The 16013-nt window shown below is 41.9% G+C and overlaps 1 protein-coding gene across 2 annotated transcripts in view; it reads right to left on the bottom strand.

Moving 5' to 3' along the window:
- The window catches only part of wdr1 (WD repeat domain 1), a 29875-nt gene extending 25545 nt beyond the window's left edge, over positions 1-4330 (bottom strand). For both annotated transcript variants that reach the window (XM_034167132.1, XM_034167133.1), the window contains exons 1-4: positions 4197-4330; positions 1267-1388; positions 581-671; positions 351-498 (exon numbers count right to left, since the gene is read on the bottom strand). In XM_034167132.1, the coding sequence (XP_034023023.1) occupies positions 351-498; positions 581-671; positions 1267-1388; positions 4197-4212 (377 nt within the window). In that variant the 5' untranslated portion in view covers positions 4213-4330. The remainder of the gene's footprint in view (positions 1-350; positions 499-580; positions 672-1266; positions 1389-4196) is intronic.
- Positions 4331-16013: the final 11683 nt, after the last annotated feature.

Here is a 16013-nt window from a genome sequence, read left to right as displayed (position 1 = left end):
TTTCACCACAATCCATATTTTAATTACACAGAATTCTCATTTCTAATTAAGCATTTAGACCAAAGACTGATGCCGAGGCAGTTAAAAACAAAACCAGTTTTGTGTGCACCGACAGCCCAGCACTTTGCTCATATGCGTACAAAGCTACCACTGACAACTAGTCAGAACAACAAAACTACAGCTCTGCACTGTAATTACACATCTCCTAAACATGCAACACAGGACTTGCAGATCAGATACAATCCCATTTTTGCATTGTCCAACATCATGGCATTCAGAGTTTGATGGGAGGATAACTACTTTCATCAGTTCAATGAGCCAAATGACAACAAAAAGAATCTGAAACTCACTTCTCTTGTCCTTCACCAACAACAGCAATCCTCTTGCTATCTTCCGTCCAAGCAAGATCCTTGATCTTGCCTGCAAACGGCATGTATTCATACTTAAGCAGATGTGTTGACTGGGTGGTGTCCCAGATACGGATCTTTCCTGAACAATCTGAAAGAATTAGAAATAATTTATTGTTAAATTAATTAAGGAACATACATAGTTGATGACCGCATAAATAAGGGTTGTTTACCTCCAGAAGCAATATAGTATCCAGAAGGAGAATACTTGGCAACGGAAACATCAGCAACATGTTCTGTATAAATGTCTGCTATGGATGGATTCTGTCAAAAACAAAAATTATATCAGCAGCTGTTCCAAGCAAACTGCAGCTGTGTTGTAGTGCCATTATGCTGCCATTCTTTGGTTGCCAATCCAATTACACTGAATCAAGAAAAACATCCCTTTAATCATGTTTTATAAGGATAATTTGTTTCTATTTAATTAGTTTTGTGGTTTGTAAGGCCCAGTTTTGATTATGCACACATCTACTTTACAGATACAGATTCTTTACTGTCATTGTAACCAGTACAACAAAAGGTGCAAGCATTTTACTGAAAATATAAACATGAGTAAACCACACACAGACTTGAAAGGTCTGGAGAAGAAAAGAAAAATAAACATAAAATTTAACCAAATGAAAGAGGCATGTCCAGAGTGCACAATTAAAAAAGAAAAAAACATATGAACATGGTGGCAAAAAAGAGATTGCATATAAAAAAGTAAGCAGTATGTACAAAACTATGAATATTTCAGTGGCAGTGGATATTGCACATAAACAAATACTGCACTCATTTCAAGTGTGGCATGTGGCATGGCTATTTAAAATCACATGGAAGCACCAGTTAGATGTAGTATTAAAAAAAAAAAAATCATTACCTTAATGTTCCTGATGATGACACTTTTCTTATTCGTATAGAGGAAGGTGTTGCCTGCAGGATCCCCTCCAATGACTTTTCCAGCTGCCCTTTGCATTTGGGGGAGAACAGCGAACACATTCTCTAAAAGTAGCCATAAGAAGAGAGAAATATTGATATTTAAACCTACTGCAATTAGAACCGAGAAACACTGAAAACTAAAATGTGTACAAAAACCAATGGCTGCAAAAACCGAAATTGCTTGAATTAAAGCCCAGAGAAGGCCCATACTGCATCATCACACTCAGCAAAACATTTTGAGAGGGTTTATAGCATATTGTATCTACAGAACAACTTGTGGCAATGCAGTCTTTTAAAAATGGGAAGCGCTTGCAGTCAAACAGCAAATTTTGCAAGTCAGTCAAAGGGCCCACATAGCTTTTTTTTCCCCTCTCTTTCTTAAATAGGGGGTGCATGTCCATAGTTGCTTTGGATTCTTGAGGGGGAGCCCGATACAATACAGATATATTGGCTGATGTATGCACACAAATGGTAATGAACTTCATTATATGTAAATAACTATAAATACAACAGTCAACCAATGTACATCATGTTACCATTTTGCACAAAAATAGTTTTGTCTATTTTGACTCTCCCTAGCTGGTGACATCGAGATCATTTGTCGCTCTAAGACATCCACTTAGATTGTGGCTCTGAACTTTAATTTATGAGGCCACTGTGCTCACTGGGCCCTTCAAAGCAGCAGAAATGTTCTGTACCCTTCCCCAGATTTGTGTCTTGATACAATTCTGTCTCCAAGGTCTACAGACAATTCCTTTGACTTCATGTTTGGTTTGTGCTCTGACATGCACCGTCAACTATAGGATGTTAAACTGTTGTACTCAAAAGTTTACATACCCTGGCAGAATTTGTTTTTTGTTTTTTTTTTTTGGCCATTTTTCAGAGAATGTGAATGATATCATGAATACTTTTTATTCCCCCACTCATGGTTAGTGGTTGGTTGAAGTAATTTATTATCAAAGACCTTTAATGTTGCGTTTACACATAGGCAGGACGTGTTACTAATGTCATATTTGCGTCATTCTTGGCACAATCCTGACATTCCTAACGTGACTTAACGCATCTGAATATGCTTCTTAATAGTGAGTGTTGGTGCGTGATATTCTTAATCTTCATGGAGCATGTTTTTGGCTGTCAAAAAGAAAAAAAAAATCTTCCACGAATGTCATACACCACCCTCATTTCGCCTCATCCAGTGGAAGTCGCAACTGAGCGTATTGATCCGTCTTGATTAGTGGTGATCCTTAATAGAGCGTGACAGCGTTCTTCTCCGACATGCGCAGAATTAAACCCTGCTGCACCGCATTCAGTTTCATTGCTGCAGTATGCTGAAGGACAGTGACAGCAAGTCGGCTAAAAGTTTCGTTCCAATGCTCATCAGCGGGCTCCTGCAGGCGTTCGACCTGCTGCTGCGCCTGATGTTTGGGAAAACAAGCGAGATGAGCTGTGTGTAGCCAGACATCTGGCTCTCTCTGTCGTCGACTCTTTGCTTCACTCCATGGCACAGAGCCCAACTAAGCATGCAGTCACAAAGTTCTTCTTCTGTGGATTTTGAGGAGCAAACTGGAGTGATCTGCATTGTTCAGCAGCTGATGGATGAATATGGGTGGGTGGGTGTGTGTGTGGAGACAATCTGCCTCATTCAGAACGTAACGATGTGCTGTTACGCACAATAGTGCGCAACAACATTCTTGACTGTGCATAATGGTTCCTGATAATTCTCCAGCAACATGCCATTTATCGCAACACGTGGTAACAGGTTGCAGCAGTTCCTGAGGACACCTGATGCCTCTGCCTCAAATCATAATCGTGATCAGTGGCCAAGAATGTATACTTCGAGGGATTCGTGACTTGTCGTCATTATGTGTAAACATAGCGTTACTCTTTTTAAATCTGAATGCCAACAGAAACTACAAAATTATCCTGATCAAAAGTTTACATACCCCTGTTCTTAATACTGTGTATTGCCCCCTTTAACATCAATGACAGCGTGGAATCTTTTGTGGTAGTTGTTGATGAGGGTCTCTGATGGTAAAGCTGCCACTGATTATGTCTTGGACTTTATTTACATCAGTTATGAAGAAATACAAACAGTATGGCACTCTATGGTAAATCTACATGGCGTAGACAGTTGTCAAAAACTGAGTTACTGCACAAGGAAAGCCATCAAGACACCCAGACAGCCCATAAGAAGTTAGAGGCTTATGTGACTGTGATTTGAGAAATTGTGCATTTTAGCATTTTTAATTTATTTGAAAAATTGTTATAACTGTTCATTTTTCTTGTATTTGCATGCTTTCAATCGACTTTTCAGTGTATGGACCACAATGGAAACCAATGTTTTTCCAATTTGTCTCATCCGTGTATTTATTTCTTTATGTATATACCAAAATGCAATTGATCAAAACGAAATAAAGAGTCCACTATGGGCTTCAATTTTGCCTTCAGATGGTAAACATGAGGAGTTTACTTGAATGATATCGCAACCGCAAATCCGATTTAATGCAAACACACTGATATGCTTTTTGAGACACTCCTCAGCACTTGTCAAACGGCCTTGTCTGGACCTGTCACAGCTATTCTCTTTGAGGTTAGCACAAACAGCTAAAGTTGTAACTCACTGTATGGTATCTTCAAAAACAATCTTAACGTTAGAGACACGAGTCGACTCAAGCTTGCCAGGTAATTATCATTAATGGAATATTCGTTTGTTTTTTCTTAATTAACTTTCCAGGATAACATCTCCAAATGATGTGATTATGGGCGAGGTTAGCTCGCCGCTAGCTACGCTCACTTCCGTCTGCTGCACAAAATAATTTATTCGCGATTTATGTCACACACTGCCACAATAAAACAAACAAATAGACTCACTGAGTTCGTACGACATTTTCCCGTTCCTCTTGCGCTTCCAAATGAATGTGAGGAAAGGCAGCGAAGCGAGTGTGTTCCCTGATCACACAAACACGGAAACGGGAACAGCGCTCGCGCTGCCTGTCTTTGCCCATATATAGTAAACTCAGCTGCTACACAGGCGCGTGGGTTTATTTTCCCTGAGCACTGCCTTTCAGGCAACCCAATAGAAATAAAAAAAAACCACACAAGTTCAAAATTGTACTTACAAAGTACAACTTGAGATTCTTGAATCAAAATAATTATCTTTTTCTTTCCGTTAGTGGTTGTCACAGCAGATCATCTGTCTCCATCTCACCCTGTCTTACGTCTTCTGTCACACCAAGCACCTGCATTGTCCACCAGCCTTGAAGTTTTTAAAACTGTGCTGAAGGTTTGTGATTGCCCTGCTTCAAGATGAAGATTCAGGCTTTCAATTTGTTCCTGGACTCAGCCATTAGAAGTGTTTCTGTGTGTGGTGAAAGGAGTGTTAAACTTGGACAGAGATCTCAGCAGTAATGTCCACATTTCTAGGTCCTCGGCCTCTGAGATCAGGGACACCTGGGTAGAGCTTTTAGAGACATGAGCTCCCTGGACAGAGGCTTTTTGGAGTGCAACATATTTGCGGGAGAACAAAGGTCCACATTTTTAGGGTCCTGGTGGGGCAGGAACATGGGAGATAAGCGGTGGTTTAGATATAATTGTGGCATGGTTAAGTGGTTGGGGAGGAGGTGACTGTGAGGGCACGAAACAGAAATCGGATCCTCCAGAGGGGAAGTAATTTGTTGGAGAATGTAAACTGTTGTTTGGAACTGAGGATGGAATGCTGAATGAGGTGTGTCATCCAGTCACAAAACAGAGAGATAAAGATAAGAGGGAGAGAGACCACCTTGGGAAATGCAGCTGGCATCCACTTCATCTCCACATTAACAGCACTTCAATGTTGCACCTTCCTCCCACTTGCGATTTTTGTGAAGGCCTCTAGACGTCCACACCATTGTTTTTGTCCTGTAAACAGCGTCGACATGAACAAAACACCGTTACCACACTGGAGCGTGGGCTGATTATACAGTTTAACTCAATAGCTCAGACATCCCAGGAACATTCTGCTGGTCAGCACATCCACATCAAACACCAGCACAACTGAAGCACCGTGTCCCCACTCTGAATCCATGTTCATCTTGAATTGTTTAGCTGAAATCACTTTTGCGTTGCATATGTTGTCCAAAATCCTATGAATAAAGGGCTTCACACTGCACTCTCTTTCCCAGAATCACAGACATTTGCAGTGCTTCTTCAAATTACCAATAGTGCTCCACTCTGCAAAACATTGGTCAGCTTGAAGTCTCCTAACTTGTACTACCCATGTGCTGCCATGAGGTTTCACTTTCTGGTGCAGTAAATGGTGATCTATACTGACACAAGAAGATGAAGAAGATGTGGTTGATGATGATCATGATCCTGGTACTTCCTGTGTTACGGTTGTGAGACTTGGATGCTAATCGGTAACTGAAGATGACAACTGGATGCCTTTGGTTCTTGGTCTCTTCTGAGAATCCTTGGGTGCTCCTGAAATGACACGGTGTCAAAGGAAACAAAAAGAAATTGGAGACTGTAAAGTAGCGGCAACGGAGTGTATCACTAGACAGTGTTGACTTGTTTGAGATGACGAAGACTAAGACTGAGGGCTGAATCAAGGCTCAACTGCTGGAAACTGAAGGAGGAAGACTGTTGTGTGAAATTCAGGGAGATGAGACAGCCACTAGATGCAGGTGAAATGATACCGAATGACTAGATAACTACTGCAGAGGTAGTAAGGGACATAGCTAGGAGGTGCGTGTGGCATCTGAACAGAGGAAGGAAGACAAGTAGATTTGTTGGTGGAATGACAAAATACAGCAAAGTAAAAGGAGTAAGAGGCTGGCAAAAAACAACAAAAAAAAAACAAGTGGGATAGTTGGTGAGATGAAGCAAGAGGAAAAGTAAAAAGAGATTTGGTGTGAGGTGAGATGTGGAAAATCCTAAGGAAAGGGTGTACGAGGTCTATTAGAAAAGTATCCGACCTTATTATTTTTTTCAAAAACCATATGGATTTGAATCATGTGTGATTGCGTCAGACAAGCTTGAACAAGCTTGTGGATGTGCCTGGACATGCCAGAACATGTCCCGTGAGGCTTCATCACGGCGTTGCTTTGCGCCATGCGGCACCGCCGCGACGCACGGAATTCCTCCGCACGTCTGTCTCAATGTGCTGAAAAAGTGCTGATGTCCACGTCTTTTCACAATTCCTGTGCTAGTCAGACAACGTCCCGGACAAAACGTCCAGTTTGGAAATGAACGGCACATTCCACTGTTACAGGAGTTTTTGTCATGGAAAGAGGAGCGGAGGCTTCAGGCGTCGTGGCGGTGCCGCATGGCGCAAAACAACGCCGTGATGAAGCCTCACGGGACATGTTCTGGCATGTCCAGGCACATCCACAATTTCTCGGATAATCACTCGATGGAAAAACCACAGACAGCTGTCTGAACGCCATCTCAAAGCTGTCCTGTGAGACCAAAACAGAGGTGGTTTTGTCTCGCTCCAGTAGCGAATCCATCGTAACACGCGAAGCCTCCGCTCGGCTTTCCATGACAAAATCTCTTGTTAAAAGTGAAATCTGCCGGAAAATGGTTGATGTCCAGAGTGAATAGATAAGGAAGTGCAGCAGATACTGTAGTTCTGATAACTTGACTCCTGATGCACAAGCCTGTAGAGGTGAAATGTTGAGGGTGCATCCCAATATATGAGAGAAGAAGAATGATTTTGATGCAGCATTAATTATTCTCTTTTCTACATTTGAGCCAAAACGAGCTTTACAGTGGGGCAAAAAAGTATTTAGTCAGCCCCTGATTGTGCAAGTTCTCCTACTTAGAAAGATGAGAGAGGTCAGTAATTTTCATTATAGGTACACTTCAACGTTGAAAGAAAATGAGAAAAAAAAATCCAGGAAATCACATTGTAGGATTTTTAAAGAATTTATTTGTAAATTAAGGTACAAAATAAGTATTTGGTCAATAACAAACATTCAACTCAATAGTTTAGTTTGTAACATAATCTTTGTTGGCAATGACAGAGGTCAAATGTTTCCTGTAAGTCTTCACCAGGTTTGCACACACTGTAGCTGGTATTTTGGCCCATTCCTCCATGCAGATCTCCTCTAGAGCAGTGATATTTTGGGGCTGTCACTAGACAACACAGACTTTCAACTCCGTCTACAAATTTTCTATGGGGTTGAGGTCTGAAGACTGGCTAGGCCACTCCAGGACTTTGAAATGCTTTTTACAGAGCCACTCCGTCATTGCCCGAGCGGTGTGTTTGGGATCATTGTCATGCTGGAAGACCCAGCCACGTTGAATCTTCAATGCTCTCACTGAAGGAAGGAGGTTTTGGCTTAAAATCTCACGATACGTGGCCCCGTTCATTCTTCCCTTAACACAGATCAGTCGTCCTGTCCCCTTTGCAGAAAAACAGCCCCAAAGCATGATGTGTCCACCCCCATGCTTCACAGTAGATATGGTGTTCTTGGGATGCAACTTAGCATTCATCTTCCTCCAAATATGACGAGTTTTTACTAAAAAGTTCTATTTTGGTTTCATCTGACCACCTGAAAATTCAGTAAGGTATATCTTATATATTATATTCCAATTCTAAGGTGGAACTATGCCAGTATACAAAGGTATATCTAAATATCGAAAAAGGAAGAGTAAAATAGGAGAGTAGAAAAGAGTAGAGTAGAGCCACTTAGGTGCCTGGTCTGATTCTCCCAATCCTCTTCTGGATCGTCTGTATGCTCTCTGGCAAACTTCAGACGGGCCTGGACATGTACTGGCTTAAGAAGGGGGACACGCCTGGCACTGCAGGATTTGAGTCCCTTTGTGCTTAGTGTGTAGCCTTTGTTACTTTGGTCCCAGCTCTCTGCAGGCCATTCATCAGGTCCCTCTGTGTAGTTCTGGGATTCTTGCTCACTGTTCATTTTGACCCCACGGGATGAGATCTTGCGTGGAGCCCCAGATCGAGGGAGATTAGCAATGCTCTTGTACGTCTTCCATTTTCTTACAATTGCTCCCACAGTTGATTTATTCACGCCAACCTGCTTGCCGATTGTAGATTCACTCTTCCCAGCCTGGTGCAGGTCTACAATTTTCTTCCTGGTGTCCTTCGACAGCTCTTTGGTCTTGACCATGGTTGAGTTTGGAGTCTGACTGTTTGAGGCTGTGGACAGGTGTCTTTTATACAGGTAACGAATTCCAACAGATGCCATTAATACAGGTAACGAGTGGAGGACAGAAGAGCTTCTTAAATAAGAAGTTACAGGTCTGTGAGAGCCAGAAATCTTGCTTGTTTGTGGGTGACCAAACACTTATTTTCCACCATAATTTACAAATAGATTCTTTAAAAATGCGACAATGTGATTTCCTGGATTTTTTTTTCTCATTTTGTCTCTCACAGTTGAAGTGTACCTATGATGAAAATTACAGACCTCTCTCATCTTTCTAAGTAGGAGAACTTGCACAATCAGGGGCTGACTAAATACTTTTTGCCCCACTGTAGATGAAGTCAGAGCTACGTCCCCTGGTAAAGATGAGATTAGTTATTTGATTTGATTTAACCTTTATTTAACCGGGTAAGTTATTCAGAAAAAAATTCTTAGTAGATAAGCTGTTATAAGATGGTGGAAAATTTTTCTCTTCAAGCACAAATGGTGATCTTACAGCTACTGTTGTGGGCTGGGGTGTTTGGCTGGCTTGGTTTTTGTTTTCTGTTTCTCCCACCAGGTGGTATGCATTCAGGACTGAGTGGCTGAGCATTAGGACCTCACCCTGAACACCTGAGGCTTGTTTTCACATGCAGGTCATCAGGACTCACAGCTGTGGTGTATTTTGTCTTAATCAGAGATTGCTGCATTTAAACCTTCAATGCACAGTGTGTGATTGCCAGAGACTCGACCTTGTGAGCAGACGTGTGAGAGCGACGTCAGGAGAACAATCTCACCATCACGGATGCAGAGACCGCTCCAGGTTTGACGCCACAGTCTGTGAAGGAGGATTGGGTGAGGTCTCACGCTCTTCAGCACACTTCCTGAGGTAATTCGGTTTTTGGTGACATTTATGAAGTAATGACAGTGGATTTGGTGTCCCTCACACCTTGTGTTAGTGAGCTGTCACGTTATGCTAATTGTCTAATCAGCTTCTGCTGCAGTGGAGATTTGAACTGAGTTGTTCCGTGCCTGCAGGGTAAGAAGCTGATGTATAGATTTAAGCCAGGAAGTGTTTGCTGATTGCGTGCACCTTTGAGTTGTGTCTCTCTGTGTGGAGTTGGACTCACCTCATGTTTTCTTTCTTCACAGACTTGGTTTGTTGCGGCCACCTGGGGGGTGTCGGCGGGGTCCCTGGGTCCGAACTGCTGTGGCTCCAGACCGTTTGCGCTGTTGAGAGCGCGCCGTGTTTCCACCTCACCAGACTGCGGACTTTTTGGTTGTTTAGCACTGCTCACTGTTATGTTTATTAAATTCTGTTATCCATTGAACCGTGCTCTGCTTATTTTATGCTGGGTCCTTTCAAACGCTGGGTCGGTGCTCCGACCGCGTCCGAAACATAACAGCTACAGTTGTATGCAAAAGTTTGGGCACCCCTGATAATTTTCATGATTTTCCTTTATAAATCATTGGTTGTCTGGATCAGAAATTTCAGTTAAATATATCATATAGCAGATGAACACACTCATATTTGAGTAGTGAAATTAAGTTTATAGTATTTACAGAAAGTGTGCAATAATTCTTTAAACAAAATTGGCCAGGTGCAAAAATTTGGGCACCCTTGCCATTTTATTGATTTGAATACATTTAGCGCTGATTACTGGAACACAAAATGGGTTTGGTAAGCTCACTGACCCTTGACCTCCTTACACAGGTGAATCCAATCATGAGAAAGGGTATTTAAGGTGGCCATTTACAAATGTTTCCCCTCTTTGCATCTCTTCTAATGAGTGGCAACACGGGAGCCTCTAAACAACTCTCAAATGACCTGAAAACAAAGATTGTTCAACATCATGGTTTTGGGGAAGGATACAAAAAGCTATCTCAGATATTTTCAGCTGTCAGTTTCCACTGTGAGGAACATAGTGAGGATTTTTTTTTTCAGGTTGGGACTCCGGTGAGGGTGGTCGCATCTCCTCCTAACTCCTCTTCTCCTGTTGTCTCTATCTCTGTCTCCAACCTTCAAAGTCCCAACTTCACCAGACTGTGAATTCTTTGAATTGCATTCAGAATAACCAAGGAATTGATCAGCTGGTCTCTCAACGCTATTGACACCATCTTTTCAAGAAGGAAATCAGAGCTGGGGGACCCTGCATGCCCAGAAGGATCTCAGATAAAATGAAGGGAAGGATGGTGAGAACAGTCATAGTCAAGACACAGACCTGCTCCAAAGACCTACAACATGATCTTGCTGCAGATAGTGTCTCTGTACATCGTTCAACTATACAGCGCACTTTGCACAAAGAGATGCTGTATGATGCTGTAATGCAGAGGAAGCATTTTCTACGTACACATCACAAACAGAGTCGCTTCCTCTGTAACACCAACCACCTGCATGTCCTCTCTCAGCACATCCATGAACCTCCTCTTTGGTCTCCCTCTTCTCCTCCTGCCTGGTAGCTCCATCCTCAGCATCCTTCTCCCTATATACCCTGGGTCCCTCCTCTGCACATGTCCAAACCATCTCAATCTCGCCTCTCTGACTTTGTCTCCAAACTGTCCCACCTGAGCTGTCCCTCTGATATGTTCATTCCTAATCTTGATCATTCTTGTCACTCCCAAAGAGAATCTCAGCATCTTCAGCTCTGCCACCTCCAGCTCTTCCTCCTGTCTTTTTGTTAGTGCCACTGTCTCTAAACCATACAACATAGCTGGTCTCACTACTGTTTTGTAAACTTTCCCCTTCACTCTTGCTGATATTCTTCGGTCACAAATCACTCCTGCCACCTTTCTCCACCCACTCCACCCTGCCTGCACTCTCTTCTTCACCTCTCTACCACACTCTCCATTACTTTGAACAGTTGACCCCAAATATTTAAACTCATCTACTTTCATCACTTCTACTCCTTGTAACTGCACTATTCCACTGGGCTCCCTCTCATTCACACACATGTACTCAGTCTTGCTTCTACTGACTTTCATTCCCCTTCTCTCCAAAGCATATCTCCACTTCTCCAGACTAGACTCAACTTGCTCTCTACTCTCACTACAGATCACAATGTCATCTGCAAACATCATAGTCCATGGGGACTCCTGTCTGATCTCATCTGTCAACCTGTCCATCACCACTGCAAACAAGAAAGGACTCAGAGCTGATCCTTGGTGTAATCCCACCTCCACCTTGAATGAGTCTGTCATTCTGACTGCGCATCTCATCGCTGTCACACTATTCTTGTACATGTCCTGCACTACCCTAACCATCAATCAACTCAATCAACTTTTTTTTTATATAGCGCCAAATCACAACAAACAGTTGCCCCAAGGCGCTTTATATTGTAAGGCAAGGCCATACAATAATTATGAAAAACCCCAATGGTCAAAACGACCTCCTGTGAGCAAGCACTTGGCAACAGTGGGAAGGAAAAACTCCCTCTTAACAGGAAGAAACCTCCAGCAGAACCAGGCTCAGGGAGGGGCAGTCTTCTGCTGAGACTGGTTGGGGCTGAGGGAAAGAACCAGGAAAAAGACATGCTGTGGAGGGGGGCAGAGATCGATCACTAATGATTAAATGCGGAGTGATGCATACAGAGCAAAAAGAGAAAGAAACAGTGCATCATGGGAACCCCCCCACAGTCTACGTCTAAAGCAGCATAACCAAGGGATAGTCCAGGGTCACCCGATCCAGCCCTAACTATAAGCCTTAGCGAAAAGGAAAGTTTTAAGCCTAATCTTAAAAGTAGAGAGGGTATCTGTCTCCCTGATCTGAATTGGGAGCTGGTTCCACAGGAGAGGAGCCTGAAAGCTGAAGGCTCTGCCTCCCATTCTACTCTTACAAACCCTAGGAACTACAAGTAAGCCTGCAGTCTGAGAGCGAAGCGCTCTATTAGGGTGATATGGTACTACGAGGTCCCTAAGATAAGATGGGACCTGATTATTCAAAACCTTATAAGTAAGAAGAAGAATTTTAAATTCTATTCTAGAATTAACAGGAAGCCAATGAAGAGAGGCCAACACGGGTGAGATATGCTCTCTCCTGCTAGTCCCCGTCAGTACTCTAGCTGCAGCATTTTGAATTAACTGAAGGCTTTTTAGGGAACTTTTAGGACAACCTGATAATAAAGAATTACAATAGTCCAGCCTAGAGGAAATAAATGCATGAATTAGTTTTTCAGCATCACTCTGAGACAAGACCTTTCTGATTTTAGAGATATTGCGTAAATGCAAAAAGGCAGTCCTACATATTTGTTTAATATGCGCTTTGAATGACATATCCTGATCAAAAATGACTCCAAGATTTCTCACAGTATTACTAGAGGTCAGGGAAATGCCATCCAGAGTAAAGATCTGGTTAGACACCATGCTTCTAAGATTTGTGGGGCCAAGTACAATAACTTCAGTTTTATCTGAGTTTAAAAGCAGGAAATTAGAGGTCATCCATGTCTTTATGTCTGTAAGACAATCCTGCAGTTTAGCTAATTGGTGTGTGTCCTCTGGCTTCATGGATAGATAAAGCTGGGTATCATCTGCGTAACAATGAAAATTTAAGCAATACCGTCTAATAATACTGCCTAAAGGAAGCATGTATAAAGTGAATAAAATTGGTCCTAGCACAGAACCTTGTGGAACTCCATAATTAACTTTAGTCTGTGAAGAAGATTCCCCATTTACATGAACAAACTGTAATCTATTAGACAAATATGATTCAAACCACCGCAGCGCAGTGCCTTTAATACCTATGACATGCTCTAATCTCTGTAATAAAATTTTATGGTCAACAGTATCAAAAGCAGCACTGAGGTCCAACAGAACAAGCACAGAGATAAGTCCACTGTCCGAAGCCATAAGAAGATCATTTGTAACCTTCACTAATGCTGTTTCTGTACTATGATGAATTCTAAAACCTGACTGAACCTCTTCAAATAGACCATTCCTCTGCAGGTGATCAGTTAGCTGTTTTACAACTACCCTCTCAAGAATCTTTGAGAGAAAAGGAAGGTTGGAGATTGGCCTATAATTAGCTAAAATAGCTGGGTCAAGTGATGGCTTTTTAAGTAATGGTTTAATTACTGCCACCTTAAAAGCCTGTGGTACATAGCCAACTAACAAAGATAAGTTGATCATATTTAAGATTGAAGCATTAAATAATGGTAGGACTTCCTTAAGCAGCCTGGCAGGAATGGGGTCTAGTAAACATGTTGATGGTTTGGATGAAGTAACTAATGAAAATAACTCAGACAGAACAATCGGAGAGAAAGAGTCTAACCAAATACCGGCATCACTGAAAGCAGCCAAAGATAACGATACATCTTTGGGATGGTTATGAGTAATTTTTTCTCTAATAGTCAAAATTTTGTTAGCAAAGAAAGTCATGAAGTCATTACTAGTTAAAGTTAATGGAATACTCAGCTCAATAGAGCTCTGACTCTTTGTCAGCCTGGCTACAGTGCTGAAAAGAAACCTGAGGTTGTTCTTATTTTCTTCAATTAGTGATGAGTAGAAAGATGTCCTAGCTTTACGGAGGGCTATTTTATAGAGCAACAAACTCTTTTTCCAGGCTAAGTGAAGATCTTCTAAATTAGTGAGACGCCATTTCCTCTCCAACTTACGGGTTATCTGCTTTAAGCTACGAGTTTGTGAGTTATACCACGGAGTCAGACACTTCTGATTTAAAGCTCTCTTTTTCAGAGGAGCTACAGCATCCAAAGTTGTCTTCAATGAGGATGTAAAACTATTGACGAGATACTCTAACTCTCTTACAGAGTTTAGGTAGCTACTCTGCTCTGTGTTGGTATATGACAATAGAGAACATAAAGAAGGAATCATATCCTTAAACCTAGTTACAGCGCTTTCTGAAAGACTTCTAGTGTAATGAAACTTATTCCCCACTGCAGGGTAGTCCATCAGGGTAAATGTAAATGTTATTAAAAAATGATCAGACAGAAGGGAGTTTTCAGGGAATACTGTTAAGTCTTCTATTTCCATACCATAAGTCAAAACAAGATCTAAGATATGATTAAAGTGGTGGGTGGACTCATTTACTTTTTGAGCAAAGCCAATAGAGTCTAATAATAGATTAAATGCAGTGTTGAGGCTGTCATTCTCAGCATCTGTGTGGATGTTAAAATCGCCCACTATAAGTATCTTATCTGAGCTAAGCACTAAGTCAGACAGAAGGTCTGAAAATTCACAGAGAAACTCACAGTAACGACCAGGTGGACGATAGATAATAACAAATAAAACTGGTTTTTGGGACTTCCAATTTGGATGGAAAAGACTAAGAGACAAGCTTTCAAATGAATTAAAGCTCTGTCTAGGTTTTTGATTAATTAATAAGCTGGAATGGAAGATTGCTGCTAATCCTCCGCCCCGGCCCGTACTACGAGCATTCTGACAGTTAGTGTGACTCGGGGGTGTTGACTCATTTAAACTAACATATTCATCCTGCTGTAACCAGGTTTCTGTTAGGCAGAATAAATCAATACGTTGATCAATTATTATATCATTTACCAACAGGGACTTAGAAGAGAGAGACCTAATGTTTAATAGACCACATTTAACTGTTTTAGTCTGTGGTGCAGTTGAAGGTGCTATATTATTTTTTCTTTTTGAATTTTTTTGCTTAAATAGATTTTTGCTGGTTATTGGTGGTCTGGAAGCAGGCACCGTCTCTACGGGGATGGGGTAATGAGGGGATGGCAGGGGGAGAGAAGCTGCAGAAAGGTGTATAAGACCACAGCTCTGCCTCCTGGTCCCAACGCTAGACAGTCACAGTTTGGAGGATCCAAGAAAACTAACATACTTCTCTGCCACTCCAGACTTCCTCATACAATGCCACAACTCTTCTCTTGGCACCCTATCATAAGCTTTTTCTAAGTCCACAAACACACAATGTAACTCTTTCTGTCCTTCTCTGTACTTTTCCAACAGTATTCTCAGAGCAAACATTGCATCTGTACTGCTCTTTCTCGGCATGAAACCATATTGCTGCTCACAGATCTTCACCTGTTTTCTAAGCCTAGCTTCTACTACTCTTTCCCATAACTTCATGCTGTGGCTGATCAGCTTTATGCCTCTGTAGTTACTGCAGCTCTGCACATCACCCTTGTTCTTGAAAATAGGAACCAGCACACTTCGTCTCCACTCCTCAGGCATCCTCTCACTTTCCAAGATTTTATTAAACAATCTGGTTAGAAACTCTACTGCCATCTCTCCTAGACATATCCATGCCTCCATTGGAATGTCATCTGGACCAACTGCCTTTCCACTCTTCATCCTCTTCATAGCAGCCCTCACTTCTTCCTTGCTAATCTCTTTTACTTCCTGATTTACTCTCACCACATCATCCAGCCTTTTCTCTCGCTCATTTTCTTTATTCATCAACTCTTCAAAATATTCCCTCCACCTTCTCAGCACACACTCCTCACTTGTCAGCACATTGCCATGTGCATCTTTTACCACCCTAACCTGCTGCACATCCTTTCCAGCTCTGTCCCTTTGTCTGGCCAATCGGTACAAGTCCTTTTCTCCTTCCTTACTATTCAACTTCTTGTACAGCTCGCAATAT

This window comes from Thalassophryne amazonica, chromosome 3 (assembly GCF_902500255.1).
Source record: "Thalassophryne amazonica chromosome 3, fThaAma1.1, whole genome shotgun sequence".
NCBI classification, from domain to species: domain Eukaryota; kingdom Metazoa; phylum Chordata; class Actinopteri; order Batrachoidiformes; family Batrachoididae; genus Thalassophryne; species Thalassophryne amazonica.
This window is presented reverse-complemented; position numbering and strand designations above follow the sequence as displayed.